This window comes from Peromyscus californicus, unplaced genomic scaffold (assembly GCF_007827085.1).
Source record: "Peromyscus californicus insignis strain IS unplaced genomic scaffold, ASM782708v3 Scaffold_4__1_contigs__length_199733344, whole genome shotgun sequence".
NCBI lineage: Eukaryota > Metazoa > Chordata > Mammalia > Rodentia > Cricetidae > Peromyscus > Peromyscus californicus.
Window position 1 is genome coordinate 6425586 of NW_026294562.1, and position 17269 is coordinate 6442854.

Genomic DNA, 17269 nt, shown 5'->3' on the forward strand with positions numbered 1-17269 from the left:
CGGCTCACCTTGTGAGAACAGTCACAGTTCTAGCTGGGTCGAGGAATGGCTCCTCTTGCAGCTAGCTTGTTGGTTCAGCACCACATTCAGCTGCCTCTGCCTTTCCACGCTCGCTCGGGGACTGGGCACACCTGAAGCCACTGGATCCTGTCCTGAGAGTGTCCTGCCAGCTCCTCTGGAACCTTTGGACCTGTTGCAATAGAGGTGCAAAGGTAGAAGTTACCTGCTCAAACACTCAGTCACCTCTGACAGAAGTGGAGAATTTGGCAAAAGGTTAAACAAGAGATTGTTAGGCAATGGATTTAAGAGGGAAAAAAAACAGCAATTGGCTCGCTCAGAAAGCTGCCATTGAGTGGGGTGAAACTTATAAAACCCAGACTTCAGGGGAAGGAGTGGGCACGCATAGGGCTTTGCATATGAGGTTTTTCTTTGCCACCATCTTTGGGACTGAGATGGGAAGAGGCCAGATGAGACTAATAAGGCTGAGAAAGTGTACCTTAATTTCAGGATGACAGGAAATGAAGTCACTTGACTGACTCAGGCTATGGTTTTAAGATCTGGACAAAGTGGAAGTTTGTGCTTGGAGATGAGCCTTCTAGGAAAGCCAGGATAATCCAGGATATTCCAAGGCAAGCAAGCAAGCAGAGCTGGCCTGGGGTATAGAATATGAACCAAAAGACCAACCCAAGTGGGCTGTCTTCCGAGAGAGCAGAGTCATGGGCACAGCCTGCCCTACTCGCCCCTAGCAAGAAGAAGCACTGTGGCTGTTGCCTCATAGCATAGTCTATTTTCTTCCTTCTATCTGTGTGGAAGATGCGCATTACCCACGTTGTTCCTAAATCATTAAGGTTGCAAAGGCATCACTAATCAGAAGGAATATAGACAGAGAGATAAAAGAGGATCTGCAGATCTTGCACAACCTCTACTTCAGATTCAGACCAATGAACCCTTTTCAAGAAGGTGCTAAAATCTTGCAACCAGGTAGTAGACAACCCAGGCCTAAGGCAGGGCCACAGATGCCCATCACCATGTTTGGTCCCTCTGTGATGCTACCTCTCTGGTCAATGCCACCAGTGAAACTTCAATGCTTGCCTGCTTTCTGTGTGCCAGCCCTTTAGAAATGTAGAGAAAGGCTTACATTGTAATGCACCTGGTCAGGTGTCCAATATCAAAGTCAGGCATCAGCACCTCTTCCTGCTCGATTCTGTGTGGGGTGGTTAGCATGTTCATGACACAGGGTCTTCTCAATCAGGTCTTAGAGGCATGGACCTCAGAGGTCATCTCTCCCTAAAGAGCCTTAACACTTCCTTAGTACCAGAAAGAAAAAGGCTTCTAAGAGGCTCTGAAGAGAGCCGACTGATGAGAACTTTGGGTGTCAGTGCCATCAGACTGGACCAGTGCCAAGGTATGTTGGTCAGTAAACTACTGACTGAACACCTGCTGATACCACACTCTCCAGAGAGTAAGATATGCCAAGCCAAGCTGTGGTTTCCAAACTTTAGTAAATGTCACAGTTCCCCAGAGGGAATGTTACAACACATTGTCTGGGCCCATGCCACAGTTTTGACTCTGCGTTTATATCAGTGTCAGGTAATATGGGTGCCACTCAAGATGAGTGTTTGCATCAAACATCTACCCTACCTTCAATAGGACCAGATACTAAAATATTTATAGAGGTTGCATTAGGGATAGCCTTGGTTATGGCCAAGTTTGACCCAGACTTGAACTGGTGCTTTTGGAGAATCTGGACAGCTGACTGAGTCCCAGAAGGAGACTTTAGCTGAACAGGAGTCCTGCCACTGACTGTTCACACCACCTTTCCACAAATCTAACTCAAAATCATGCAGAGTCAGAGTGGACAAAACAAGCGGGTAGCCTTGTATGAATGAGGTATGAATGAGCCATCAATGACATAGCAACCTTGCTTTATTCTCAGGGACACTGCAGACTCCAAAAGGTGGTGAAAAGCCCAGAGTCCAGGTCTCTAACACTCTAGCAGGCCATACCATCTTTTTCTCTCCTAAAAAATAAAATAAAATATTTTGCACATGTTTATGTTGTAGGTGTCCCTGTTGAGTGTATCTGCAGGTGTGTGTGTACATACTGATATTGAGTATTTTGTTTGGTTGCTGTCCACTTTATATATTGAGACAGGCTCTCACTTGAACCCAGAACTCTCTGGCTAGTCCACCTACTCAGCTTTCAGTCTTCCAAGAGCTGGGATTACAGGCAGGTCTCCATTCCACCTGGCATGTATGTGTCTGTTGTGTATCTGCAAAAGCAGGTGATTTTCCCACGGATGAACCACTGTCTCTGGTGTGTTAGACCAGGCTTCTTTATAGTACCCACAACCATATACTTTAGAATACAGTAATTGTTTTTAAATCCCTTTCAACTTGGGCATCCAGCAGACCCTAAAATGTACAAACCTTCATTCTCTTAGGCCACTGACAGGCGAGGTTCTTGAGATGAGTGGTGCCTGACCGATAGCCTGACACACTCTTCCACGAGACCCTCTGATGGTCTTCATAGACCTTCTTTCCCTTTTCTTAGGGACAAAGGAACTGTACATCCAATCCACCATAGTTCTGGAATCCCAGACACTGACATTCCAGAACTCTATAACACAGCCTCAGAACAGCTATGCTGACTCTTAGGCTCAGGGTTGGGAGTACTTCACAGATAGAAATCAGCTTGTCCAAGGGCCTGAAAGCAGAGGAAGGCAGACATGTTTGTACCACACTTCCTAGTTTGTAACTCTTCCAAGCTGCTGCTTCATATCTGTGAGGTGTGAGTGTCAACGAGAACTTCAAACATCCAGACCAATAGTAAGGGACGGGAGTCAGACCCCAAGATGAATACTTCATTTGGTCCTTAAAATCAGCTAGACGGAGGTTGCAATTTGCCTGAATGAGAAAGTGACAACTCAGATAGAACATGTCACTCCCTGAGGTCCTGTACCTTGGAGATTAGGCTATGATGCTGTGGGGCAGGAGAGCACACTTACTTCTTAAATAATTTTAGGGTATTTGTAGCATCTGGTGATTTCCCTATTGTCCTTTAAGAGTATGGCATGGCATAAAGTGTTATTTAAAAATTTTATTCACTTCCAGCATGATAACAAAAAAAATTTATAGTATAGGTTATTTTAAGATTCTATACAATATTGACTCTAATAAGTCATAAAGGAAAACTGAAATTTCTTCTTTTAATAATATTCTGACCTTAGAATCTAGAAGAGTCTTCTTAAGCTTCTAGAGTGTCTGTTTTAGAATATTTTTTTGTTCAGATTGTAGAATGTACACAAAATAATGCTTTCCTCAAGAAGTTTGGGCAAGAGTAAAAATGAGAGGTGGAATATGAAAAAGGAAAGATGTGGGTTGGGGAGGAAGTCCAAGAGCAAGAGCTCACTGGGCATGTGCCAGGCCCTGAGTCCCAGCACAGGAGGACAAGGAGAAGAAAGAGGAAGGAGCAGAGGAGGAGGAGGACAATGGCTGCACAAGATGCCTGCAATGGCTGGAGATGTGGAGATGCCAACATGTAGACGGGAAGGCTATTATGCTGTCTGACTGCTTGTCCAAGTCAGGCAGAACGGCCCAGAGCAAACAGAAGCAGTGTCAGAGCTGAGGATGAAACAACTCAGGACAGCTTAGCAGTGATGGACCAGAAAATGAGGAGCCGGGATGGCATGTCCCAGAGTTCACTGACTGGCAGGTAGAAGTGTCATAGAGTGAGGACTGTGAAGGTTGAACTTTAGCTTCCCACATGGCAGAGCTGACGCTGAAGTTTGTCATCAACTGAGATATGGAAAGAAGGGGCAAAGTACCCGAAAACTCTCTCCTAGAAGGGCTCTCCTAACTGGCTGTTGGAATTCCATGCCATTCTGCTTATCTGCTATTTCAAAAGGCTAATGATGCTCAAAGTACATTTCCAAGGCAGCAATCGAAGGTCCTCAGGGAGCTCCTCACCCTTAGTTCAGATCCTTGCAGAGGCCTTCTATAATTGAGGCCCACAGTGGAGAGCATTATGGAACACTTGCCAAGTGGCTACCCTGCACTAAGAGTTTTGCAGCATCTCATCTAATCTCACCGCAACCCTTGGAAGATCTTATTGCCCTTTGGAGGAAAATAAAATGGTCCTCTTGGAGTAAGAGGCCAATGAACATGTTCGAAGTACATGACTAGCAGTCGGAATAACCTCATGGTTAAACTTTGAGCTCAGGTAGTCTTAGTCCAGTGTGTAAACTTATCTCTGTAGTTCAATGCCATCAATTCTACAACTCCCTTATTCTTTTGTGTGCATACACACATTTCTCTTGGACAGTCAGTGATCTCTTGATAAACATTGAGAACCCTTGCTCTAAGTCAGCAGGACCCAATAAGCCCTTGAAACCAGATGTCAAGCTGATCATCACCACTTTTCCCTCCTTCAACAGGGTGAACAGCCTTTCTGCTCCCGAGCTCATTTCCCTCAAAAGCCTCACTCCACGCACGGCAGGCGCTGATGAGCTACATGTTCTAGCCGGGTTCTCTCTCCACCAGCAGCTCTCCCTTCTCTGTAATCCTTTAGTGCCGAAATGCTTCAGCTCCACTCTAGGGGCTGACATTGCTGCATCACTGGGGGCTTCACAGAGGACAAAAGGAAACCTGAACCCACAGCTCGATGTCTACAGCTGCTAATTTCCCTCAGTTCCAGCTACTGACAACGATTGCTTGGGCATGCATTATCTTGAGGCCATTTGTTCATTCTTTCTGGGAAGGAAGTGTTACCCAAAGATATGCAATTGGCTGACACTAATGCTATTTGCACAATAGCAGGAAGAAGAAGAAGCATCCACCAGACAAGGTTTATTAGCACCACCCCCCTTAAATGGGGAGCTATGGACAATTAATTGGTTCTAGGGGAGGGACAGTCAGTTTTCTCTGAGGGTGTAGCCCCTGGTAGGGTGGCACACTCCAGTGGGTGGCTTCATACCCAGGAATATATGGGAAGCACAAATTGGACTGGGTGGGTTATTAAAAAATAGGACATAAAGTTGGGGGTGTACGGAGATGGACTAAGTCTGGAGAGAAGTTAGGGGTAAAAATGGGGGATAGATAAGATCAAAATACATTGTATGAAATTACCAACCGATTAATAAAAATATAAAAAAGAAATCTCCCCAATTTCAAGCTCTTCATTCCTCCTTCCCCCAAACCACAGAAATCAAATTGAATTACAACCTTGGAACTGAGCCTCCTAGTTGGTGATTCATGATACACTAGTAGGTCAAGATACACCAGTCAACTCTTTACTGAGGGTGGCTGTTGTGCTGACGGACAGCTGTATTCTAGGGGGTCTATTATGCCTTACAAATAGCATAATTATCAGTGTCATGGAGTGAACAAATCAGAACATGGAGCTATGAGCTCCCTGCTCCTTTATCAGCAAGGAATAAACATCCAGACTGAGATCTAGCAATCCCACTTCTGGGTATAGATACAAGGAAAATTAAATCAGTATGTTGAAAGGACATCTGTATTCCTATATGCATTGTGGCATTATTCACAGGAGACAAGATATAAAATTAACTAAAGTGTCAACAAACGAACAAAGAAAGTCCAATGTGTAACTAAAGTAGAGGGGCTAAGGCCATGACCCAGTTGGGAGAATTGAGTTCTTAACTAGCCCGAGTGCAGCCTTGTGTGTCCAATCCCTAGCACTGCATAAAACTGTATGTTGGTGATACATGCTACAATCTCAGCCTTCAGGAGGTGGAGGCAGGAGAATCAGAAGTCAAAGTCTTCCTTTGCTTCCTAAGGAGAGTAAGACCAGCTTGGGCTATATGAAAGTCCCAGATAAATAAAGTGACACACACATAAAGAGACAAAATCCTGCCATTTGTGACACCACAGATGGACCTGGAAGACATCATGTTAAATAAAAAGAGCAGGCACAAAAAATTTAAAGCCACCTGATCTCATTCATAAGTGCAAGCTACAAAAGTGGATTTCTCCGGGGAAATGAAACAATGGTTAACACAGGTGAGTGGTGAAGGGGAAGTGGAGGGTGGGAGACAATGGTCAAACGGGGTGGAATGACAGTTAAACAGGAAGCGCAAGTTCAGTTCTGCTGTGTAACAGAGACTATAGTCGATGTGAAGAGACACCGGGATCACGGCAACTCTTATAAAGGAAAAAATTTAATTGCGGTTGGCTTACATGTTCAGAGGTCAGTCCATTAGCATCATGATGGGATGCATATCAGCATGCAGGCAGACGTGGTGCTGGAGAGGGAGCTGAGAGGTCTACATCTGGATCAGCAGGAAGTAGGAAGAGAGCGACACTGGGCCTGGTTTGAGCATCTGAGACCTCAAAGCCCACCTCCAGTGACACACTTCCTCCAACAAGGCTGCACATCCTGATCTTTTCAAATAGTGTCACTTCCTGTGAGACTATGGGGGCCATTTTCATTCAAATCACCAGAGTGACATATTGTATTCTCTTGAAATTTTTTATTTATTTGTGTGTGTGTGTGTGTGTGTGTGTGTGTGTGTGTGTGTGTGCATACACAAACACTCAAGTGCCTGTACAGAGGTAAGAGGACAACTTTTGGGAATCGGTTCTCTCCTTGTACTATGGGCTCTGGGGATCGAACTTAGGTCATCAGGCTTACATGGCAAATGCTTTTACACACTGAGACATCTTACTGGACTGATATACCATATTCTTGAAAAATGCAAAGAGAGCAGATGTGTTCTCGTCACAAAACAATAACTATGCTATGTGAGGATGAGTTTATTAATTATTAATAGCTGGATTTGACTACTTTTCAACATTTAAATGCTTCAAAGCATCCATCTGAACAGGATAAGTGCATACAATTTGTATTTATGTGTGTTCATGTGGGTGTGGGTGCATGAGTGTGTACAGGTGCACATTCACGACGTGTGTGTGCATTTGTGTGGAACTCAGAGATCAGCCTCAGGGTTTTTTTCTCAGGGTTTTCACTTTGTTTTGAGACAGAGTCTGTCACTGGCCTGTAGCTCCCTAATTAGCCAGTCCAGGAATAATCCTCTTTCAGCCTCCTCTACACTGGGACCAGAAGTACATAAAACACAGCTTTCTATGTGGGTTCTTGGGGATTAAACTCAGTTCTTCATGCTCGCACAGAAATCACTTCACCCACCAATCCATCTCCTCACCCCAAATGCATTTCATTCTGTGAATTAAAAAAAAGATTCAGATGGAAATGTTAAATGTCCCTGAGCAACATGTCAAGGCCTAAATTCCAGGAACTCCAACCCTCACAGAGTGTGGCCACCACACAGGGGCCAGGAAAGACAGTTCATAGAGAAGAGTTACACCTTCACTGTCTAGGACTATGGCCCCAGGCTACAGGTGGCTCCCAGGCACTTGAATGACCTGAGCCTAAATGAGATGTAAGGACAAAATATATGCTGATTTTTGGGGATCTGGTATGAAAAAATAACAAGTTTTCAAATTCCAATTACATGTTGAAGTGATAATATTTGAGATATAAGTTAGATTTCCACTGCTCTCACTCTTTGTGTGTGTGTGTGGGGGGGGTGCATTGTGTCTGTATATGTGTGTATACATGTAGAGGCCAGAGGTCATTTTTGGGGGTGGTTCCTCAGGGAGACTTCAGGCTCCCCAGGTGGGTAGGGTGGCCAGGCAGCAAGGTCCAGTGGTTCGTCTGTCTCAGCCTCCCCTTAGTAAGATTATAAGCACCTATCAAAGCATGTGTCTATTTGCACTGGGTGCTAGGGATCAAACTGGAGCCTCATGCTTACGCGGCCAGCTGAGCCACCTGTCCATTCCGCTTTCACTTTTTAAATACATCAATGGGAAAGATGTCAGTGATGAATGTGTCCTGCATTGCATAGTTCTGGGATAATGCTGATTACTAGAAGCCAAAGGTTCGTTGACTCAATACATATAGAACAGTCACACAGGCTGATGTTAGTGACATATGGAAACTTGCCTGTGTGAGCTTTCTTTTTCTTTCTGGTACCCAGCCCAAGCTTTGTCATTCCATTTGATGCATGTGTCACCACTATCTATGTACATACATTACAAGCCGTGCCAGAAATGTCCTTTACCTGCTCCTCTGGCTTCTGCAAAAGTAGCAGCTTTTCCCCGCAGCATAACACAGTCTCCATTCAATAGTTTATGATCTGAACTGTAGCTACAGTCCTTTGTTAAACTGTGTTGTTTATTGGCTATTGTTCTGTGTCAGCCACTATGCTGGGTGTTTTATGTCTCTTATTCCTTTTACTGGCCACATAAAGTCATCCTGGCTAATTATAGATAAGGAAATTGAGGGTTTAGGCAGCCTTAACTTGTCCAAGCCAGCTTGGGTCTCATCCCACAGCCTGCACTACAGGAGGCAGGAACTGAGGAGCACTGCTCCTGTGTGTCACAGGCAGGGAGAGCAATGATACTGAGAGCAGAACATTTCTTTGCACCTCCCTCCTCCTGGGTCCTTAAAGGATACCTTCTGCTTCACAGCTGTGGCTCCCTGAATTTACAGCCTGGTGTGAGCCACCCTGAGGGCTTGATTGGCTAATCCAGGGCCTTTAACTGGAATTGAGAGGAAATGCCAGGAAGTGGGAGGGCCTCTGTTGTCTAGAGACAAGAGGCTGAGGAGGGTGGGGGAGTCAGGAGGGACATCCTGCCTGGTTCTCTTCGACTGTCCAGCAGAGAGCTAAGGGCCAGATGCTGAATGCAGGACAAACAGTTCTGTCAGTTGGCACAGACGGGAAACATTTTCTCATGAGTCAAAAGCATGTTAGCACCAGAGAGTGATGACCTGGGGTATAGTAGACCGGCCCAGTGTTTGGGATGTGTGAAAATAAAGAAGTTCATGGGGGATGAGGAGATGGATGGCTCGGTAGGTAGGAGTGATTACTGTGTAAGCATGACAATCTGGGTTCAAAATCCCAATCACCCTTCTGAAAAAGCTGAACACGGCCACGTGTGTTTGTAATCCTAACGCTGGGTGACAGGGACAGGCAGATTCTTAGCGCCCGCTAGCCAACAAACCTAGTTGAAGCAGAACTTCTGGGTCAGTGGGAAACCCTGTCGCAGGGCTGTAAGGTGAAGAGTGACAGACAAGTACACCTGACATCTTGTTCTAGCCTCCTCTCACCTCTGCATACTGCGTGCACAACATGAACACACAAACATGTATGCACACACCACACACATGCACATACCACATGTACACACACACACACACACACACACACACACACACACACACACACACACGCACACACAAGGTCTTGGAGGCCTGGTCTGGGATGTGGATTGATGATAGAGCACTTGCCTATCACACAAGAAGCTCTAGGTTCCATTTCCATTAGCCAAGAAAAAGCAGGAAACACGGGGGAGCTGCCCTGAGAACACGAGCATGGATATCTGACCCCACCCCTCATCTGCCATACAGTGGTGTGGATGAGGGAGAGATGCCCTCCCCCATTCCCACCCCTTACTGCCTGTGGCAGGTGGGAGAGCTGGCCCTGAGGCTGTGAGAGTGGTCTCTGCCCCTCACCAGCTGCAGTGCTCTGGAGAGTGGCCCCTGCACCTTGCCTGGGCAACTGGTGTCGCCTAGTGGTGTAGGTGTGGGTGAGATGGCTTTGAGGGTGCGAAAGCAGGGCAACCGGTGCCACCCCTTGCTCCTTGCTGCCTAGGGTGAGCTAGCCAGGGCAAAGCTGGAGAGCTCACCCTGGTGGTGAGGATGAGGGAGAGCTGGCAGGCTGACCAACCTTGCAACTACCCAGGTCTAGGACCAGGACTATGCATTGGCCCACTCCAAAATCCACCTCATCTATGATCTACTGGAGCATATGAAGGGTCTGGTCCTACAGATCCAAAGGTACAGGATCTCCATGACACAGGGCAACAATAGGATATTGAAGAGGAGTCCCAGTGAGGGCCCAGTATCAATAGTGTAGCAGAAGCCGGAGGCCTCAAATCAGACCAATGAGTGTTTGTAACAAACATGTGCAAGTAAAGATATGTGTTCTAAAGGGTACAGTGTATGACTCACTGTGTCACACTACAGTGTCTACGATGAGATTTTTCGTTTCCTTTTTTCTCTGTTTCTTTTCAAACAAATTTTATTGTTTAGTTTATTTTTTGTGGGGGAGGTTGCAAGGGCAGAGGGTGGATATGAAGGGACAGGGAGATGAATGAGATCAAGATGCATGATGTGAAAGACACAAAGAATCAATAAAAAGTTATAAAAAGAAGAAAACATTTTTGGAGGTGGGCAGTAACATGTTCAATGTACAATATATGCTTGAATAAAAAGACAATTTTAAAAAAGACCTTAGAAAATCTAAAATCACAAGAAAGTAGTTTGCAATTAATTACCTCACTGTTGATCAATGAGTTTGTTTGAATACCACATACCCCTGGAGCAGTGAGCTTCCTCTTCCCGCTGCTAACTTCTGACAGATTTTATTCTTCATGCCATGGCTTTAGGGTCAGTAACCCTGGAAGTGGAACCAAAGACTATGAAATAAATATTTAGAACTCTGTACTTCAGGCCAGCCCAACCAGCTAAGCTTGGATTCTGATGATGGCTGGGAGAAAACGCAACTATTGAAGGCCCAGATCTTTAAAAGCGCCTGCTCAGGTGTCGAAGATTCATTCCTTGTGGAAAGAGGTATGGCAGATAATAGAGGGACTGAATACCCGGGTGGCAGAGCCTTTGGGAAGGAGACCAGGACTCTCTTCCTCTTGTGTGGGGCCTTTCAGGAACACCACAGTTCTGTCATTAGCAGTCACTCAGAGCCAATGATTGAGCCCCATCTTCCAGGAGCAACAGACACTGTTTCTAAAGCAGTGGTCTTTGAATCCTGAGCAAATTATTCTGTTGCAGACCTAAGATACAGGATCCCCCAGTTTGGTCTTAACTCATCTGGCTCCCCAAATTCTTGCTGAATAGAAGCCTCATCTCAGACACTGGGTCCCATTGGCTGTGGACAAGGCCTGAGGATATAGTGGAAGGTTGGAGGTTCGCACCCAGACAGGTAACAGCTGCTTTCCTTTGCTCCCAGAACAGTTAGTGCAAGCCATGCCTGAGAGGAACCTGGGAGCCATATCTGAAAGAGAGCATGCACCTGTCACTCAGGATGCCATCCCATAGTACTCAGCTCAGGATCCACCTGGGATCTTAGGGCAAGAAACTGGCAAGCTCATAGGTCTCTCTCCTCTATCCCCACTTCACAGAGGAGCAGACAGACTCCATAGAGTTGATACCTTTCCCCATAAAATAGGCCAGGAGAGGGACTTACATGCATCCCACTGGCTGTCTTCACTTCTCCCACATGCCATCTTGGACCTACCTCATTCCAGGTAAGCTAATTCCTTTTTTTTTTTTTCCTTTTTTTCTTTTTCTTTTTTTCTTTTTTTTTTTTTTTTTGCCTCTCCACCTCCCTGGAGGGAAAGATTGAGTAGACTTATTCCAAACCCTAACCCATTAAATCTTACTGAGTTCCTACTGAATTGGAGGTCTTAGGTTGCATATGTAGGCTCATAGCATCCACACAAGTCAATCTGAGAGGGCTGGTGTTAGCCTCATTGTGAAATGAAGGAAACCAATTCACAGCACTATCTGACTTGCCCAAGGCAAAAGATTGGTGGAGTTTGTAAGGAAGGAGGTGTTGACTCAAGACTTCACACATTAACTCTAAGAGGAGAGAAATAGCCTCTGTAGCGTGGTTTCCTTCTGAGTCAGGCCTGAGTGAGCTAAGGCTGTTTAAGGGATTGTATCTGAAGGAAGAGAAGCAGTAACTGAGTTCTTCCCTTCCTCTTCAGACTGTCAGGGCTTCTCAAGACTTAGTGCATCTAAGATTAAGTGACAACCTCAAATTCAGATTTCCTGGAGCACATTCTGGCTCAGAAAGTCTGGAGTGGGGTCCTAGAATCACTGTCCTAGCCTTTGGGAGAGACTTCAAGGAAGCTTTGAGAATCATAACGAGTCTACCGTGCTAAACTATCTAAGTAATGGATGAGTATGAGAGGGCAGACTTTTCCCAGATGGAAGCCATGGGAGGTGAAAAGTTGACCATTTAGATTAGTGTGGATGGGCCTGGGAAATGGCTGGGCCATCTTACCTGGGATGGCTGTGGCCTTCCAAAAGTCCTGGTCTCCCTGTGATGTGTCAAGCAGTGAAGAGGTGACATCCCCCCCCCCCCCCCCCCCCCCCCCCCCCCCCGCCATCTAAAATCTTCTTGCTCTTATCTATGCAGAGAGAAGGCCAATATTTATCCAGTACTAATCAGCTCCTGGTCCTCCAAGCCCAGGAAAGGGAGATACGGTATGCCTGGGTTGGCAGTAAATCTTTTCATAAACATTAGTTTACTTGTTCTAAGATTTTTCTGTAAAATTGATTGAGCAAATGGTAACTATCATTGTTACTATGATACTCATATGAAATCTAACTTCTTGTGTGTTGTCCGTGTATGTGCGTGCACACATGTGGCGGTCATTGGAGAGACTGCTTCCCACCTTAGTTCTGAGACAAGGGGTCTCACTGATTCCACTAGACAAGCTGGCCTACTGGCCTCGGGAGCCCTCCTGTCTCTGTCGCTGTTGTGTTGGGATTACAGGCTCACATCCTCATGCTCAGCTTTTAAACTGTGTTCTGAAGAGTTGAAGCTCAGATCTTCAAGCTTGCATAGCGAGCATTTAGTCAAATGAGCTATCGCCCCAGGCCGTAAGACCATTGATAGAATGGTTCTTTGTGCAAGCTTTGTATGGAGGACTAGATTTACAAGCTCTCCTGTAATCCTCCTGCCCCCCAATACCACTTAGAGAAGACCTGCACCATTTAGGTCCAAGGTCATACAAATAACGTGAAGTGCATTTAGAATTGTAGCGCAGGCTTTGGTGAGTGGGCCCGTCTTCACATAGGGTCATGTGACTTGTTCAGTAACATGAAGGTTGTAAGTGATATCATTGGATCAACATCCAGGGGTTTTTTGACTCGCCACTTCTGCTTGTTTTCTGTGAGACTCAGAAAGGGACAGCTTCTGTTAATTAGTGTCACTGACTAGAAAGCAAGCTGTGGTCTCTGGGGACTCTTCACTCTCTTATAAGTTCTGGGCAAGGGTGGTCAGAAGGCTGAGCCTACCAGAGCTGTATAACGATACTTTGTTAGATTCTATCCATGGCTTCCAGGACAGGTTCTGAGGTCCCACTGAAGTCTAGGCTCTGTGTTAGAGATGAAAACCATACTGGCCACTCATGTTTGGTTCTGATGCTCTTTGTCATTGTGCTAGTGACTTGTCCTGAAGCTGCTAAGCTCACCGTGGGATTCCATGCCCCGTGGAACATCTCTCATCCATTCAGTGTGCAAAGACTGGGGGCAGGCCTCCAGATTGCTGTGGACAAGCTCAACTCAGAGCCAGTGGGCCTCGGGAACTTGAGCTGGGAGTTCACTTACACCAACTCAGCATGCAGCGCCAAGGAGTCCCTTGCAGTTTTCATCGACCAGGTCCAGAGAGAACACATTCCTGCTCTGTTTGGACCAGCATGCTCAGAAGCAGCAGAGGTAGAGTATGCAGTATTCTAAAAATGTTGTCTGAGCCGGGCGGCGGTGGCGCATGCCTTTAATCCCAGCACTTGGGAGGCAGAGGCAGGTGAATCTCTGTGAGTTTGAGCACAGCCTGGTCTACAGAGTGAGATCCAGGAAATGCACAAAGCTACACAGAGAAACCCTGTCTCGAAAAACCAAAAAAAAAAAAAAAAAAAAGTTGTCTGAGTTTCTACTGAAAGAGGGTGAGTGTACAGTTGAAGATACTGATTTCATTCATCTCTTCTTATTGATTTTTTACATTTTTGATTAAAAGGTTAATTGTATATATTCATTGTACATGGTACTATATTATATAAGGCCATCTTTCAAGACAAGTATGTGCTTGCATCTAATCAGTCTCTGAGCAAAAATCATCACAATTGCTGTCTAGGTCTTAGTTTCTGTTTTTTGAGATCATATAACTAGAAGAGTTAGAAGTCTTTAAAGACTTTTAAGGAAAACTGATTAGTTCATGAACCCTGTTCCTCCTGCTTGTTTGACTTTGGTGTTGCAGGTAGACTCCTAGTCATTATTCTCTTATGTTGTCAGTCACATGGTTTGGAGAATTTGAGATTGACAACAATGCTTGTTTTTAAATATAACAGTATCGATTGTTAAAGGAGGCTTCCTTTGGTGTGCATAATAAATTATTCAGGAATGCTGACAATCAGCTGGAGAGAATACAGTGTGACAGTTTGCTTTAAGCTACAGCAAATGAGGGAGACATGCTATGTGTGGTTAGTGGGAGTTGCTTAGTCAATGTCCTCTGGTGTCACACCATCTGAGAGAGGATGGGGAGGGTGCCTAAGGAGGAGCATTGCAGATCTCACTCTCTAATGCGGCAGAACTCTCTGGAATTGTTGCTGTAAGATTCAGTTGACCTTTGAGTTTGAAATATCCATCTCTCTGCATTTTACACCTCTCTGGCTATCCAAATCCTACTCCTCCTTCAAGGTCAATTCCAAGTGTTGCTGAGGCAACTTCTGCCCTCCTCTTTCATTTTACCTGTCCATAATTCCGCAGTTTGAAGTAATTTATCATTAATTTGTATGAGTATGTTTCTCTGTGTATGTGAATTTGGCTCCTTTTTTGCAGGAAGTCTGTAAAACAGACTATAAAATTCTCTTTATTTTCCCCCCCAGGCATTGAATTCTATTATTTAAGTTCATTTATAAATTTTGTTTTACAAGCTTTACTGTGGTGAGATTGAAAACCCACATAAATTTCTTCCAAATTAAATGTTTTGAAAGTTAAAAAAGAGATAATTGATTGCTTTCCTAAATGCTTATAAATATTTTTCTATAAATCCTATAGGGCATATTGCTTTCTAAGGATATTTTTATATATCTCAGCTCCTATAAGGGGCCATAAACTTCTTTAAGGTAAAGGTCTTCAAAATTCTTTGCAAAATGTAGGATCTTAAAGAAAATACATAGAAACAAATAATGGATGAGTTCAGGAAGCATGTAAATGGGGACACATGGCTTGAGTTCTAATCCCACTCTGGTAGCGTTAGCTATGTAACTCACATCCCTGCATCTCCACATTTCCATCTTTAAGATGGGAATAATGGCCAAGCAAATCCTATAGAAACCCTAGAAGTTTACACTTGATCTTAGCCAAAAGGCTGAGAAGCGATAGAAACCCTAGAAGTTTAAATGGGGGCTCAGCCCTAAGTGGGATGTCTACATCATACTCCTCCTGTCAAGCTCAGGGATCATCAAGGAAGAGGAGGAGGATAAAATATAGGAGCCAAAGGCAGTGGGTGACCACAACCAAACAGTGCTGTCAGGACACAGCAGGGAAGCTGCACACAGGGAAGAGCTCACTTTAACTGTCACAGTATTCAGAAGACTTGTGTAAGATCAAGCCAAGCAAAGTCTAAGCACGCAATGGGGAGGCGCTCAAGATTTCCCACCCCAGCTGAGAAACTATTGGCAATTGTTGGCTTTTTTCAGAGAGGGAGTCAGTTTTCTTCAAGGATGCAACTCCTGTGAGGCTACCTGTGTTCCAGTAGATGGCCCCATACCCATGCACATGCTACCAATGCTAAGTGGACTCAGTGGGTTAAAAGGCAAGAAAGAAGAAAAGAAAAGGAAAGTTGGGAAGGAATATTTTTGGGGAACAGGAAGGAACTGGAGGAGAGGGAATGGGGTTGGAGTTGATTAAAACACATTGTATTCATGTACAAAACTTTCAAACAATAAAAATCCAACCTGAAAACCATTGCAGTCAATCAAGTTTGATTACAGTGGGTTTTTTTTTGGTTTTGTTTTGTTTTTTTTTTAATAGAACTTTTAAAAAAAGATTGACGCGAACATAAAAGTTCTTAATGGAGGCCTTAGAACATAGCAAGGGCTTGATAAATCCTTACATTTATTATTCCTGTGCCCTGAGGTCCCTGCAGTGCAGACCGTATGGAAGACATTGTCATTGACATTCCAATAGAGAAGTTGCAGAAATGACCCAGAGGTTCCCTGCATCTGAGTTCTCTGCAGACATGGACATGAAGTGTGGTGTGGCATAAGCTCTGTTATGGAAGGCACTCCCTTGTTCACTTTCAAGGTTATTGGTTTGCTGGCCTCTGAGTGGAACATCCCCATGTTCGACTTTGTTGGACAAAGGGCAGCCCTGGAGGACCACTTCTGGTGTGATACCTGCGTGACCCTCGTGCCACCCAAGCAGGAAATTGGTGCTGTGCTTCGGGAAAGCCTGCGGTACTTGGGCTGGGAAGACATCGGGCTGTTTGGAGGCTCCTCTAGGGCTTCCTCCAGTGAAGGAGTGGATGAGTTGTGGAGGGCTGTTGAGGATGGACTCCAGTTGCATTTCACCATCACTGCCAGCATGAGGTACAGCAACAGCAGCCCAGACTCTCTGCAGGAAAACCTCAGAAGCATGTCATCTGTTGCCAGGGGTAAGTAGGCAAGAATCTTCCTTTGCTTGTGTTTGAAGATTGTTTAGAAACAGCTTTGGACTCTTTGTCTTTATACTTATTTTTTTATAAGTTTAAAAAGCAAGTAGAAACAATGTACAAAATTAATGATACATTAAAGTAATTTCTTTATATATATAATAATAATAAATATGTTTTTGTGTGATAGGAAATTTTGGCTGTTATAGTGCTGTGCTGCACAGAGTAAGTTCTAGAAGCATATTTCTGGTAATCTGGGTCTTGGACTTTGTTACTGAGAACATGGGCTTTGGAGACTGACACACTTAGTTTTTATTCCAGTCTCCCCACTTTCTAGCTGTGTGTCCATGGGTGAGAATCCTAACCTCTCTGTGCCGTAGACACCTTCTCTATTAAATAAAGATGACCCATCATACTTCTTTCCCGGGAAGGTGGGGACTAAACAGGGTTATGTGTGGGAAGGGCTTAGTACTGTGTCCAGGTGGGTAGTTGGCCAACATTTGGGAGCAGTCACTCTGGTGGTGCTGCTGAGATGCCTTCATCAGTCACCGACTCCTCCACGGGGATTTGCCAAATCCTTGTCCTCAGAGTGACACCCATGGCCATGCTTTGGAGCTTGCCCTCAGCCTTGCAGGCTCAGCCCCAAGTCCCCCCCCCCTTAGGGATGCCTTCTCTGAATTCTCTCTCCTAAACTGGGATCAGATCCTTGCCTCTCTCTGGTGAGAGTGTTCAGTCTTCCCCTAAGCTCTCCACTTTCCACTCTGTCTG

General features: G+C 45.0%; 1 protein-coding gene across 2 annotated transcripts in view; it reads left to right on the forward strand.

Annotated features, from left to right (window-relative positions):
• Nucleotides 1-13182: 13182 nt before the first annotated feature.
• Nucleotides 13183-17269, forward strand: part of LOC128094770 (guanylate cyclase 2G-like) — a 42873-nt gene continuing 38786 nt past the window's right edge. For both annotated transcript variants that reach the window (XM_052713289.1, XM_052713288.1), the window contains exons 1-2: nucleotides 13183-13566; nucleotides 16156-16504. In XM_052713289.1, the coding sequence (XP_052569249.1) occupies nucleotides 13183-13566; nucleotides 16156-16504 (733 nt within the window). The remainder of the gene's footprint in view (nucleotides 13567-16155; nucleotides 16505-17269) is intronic.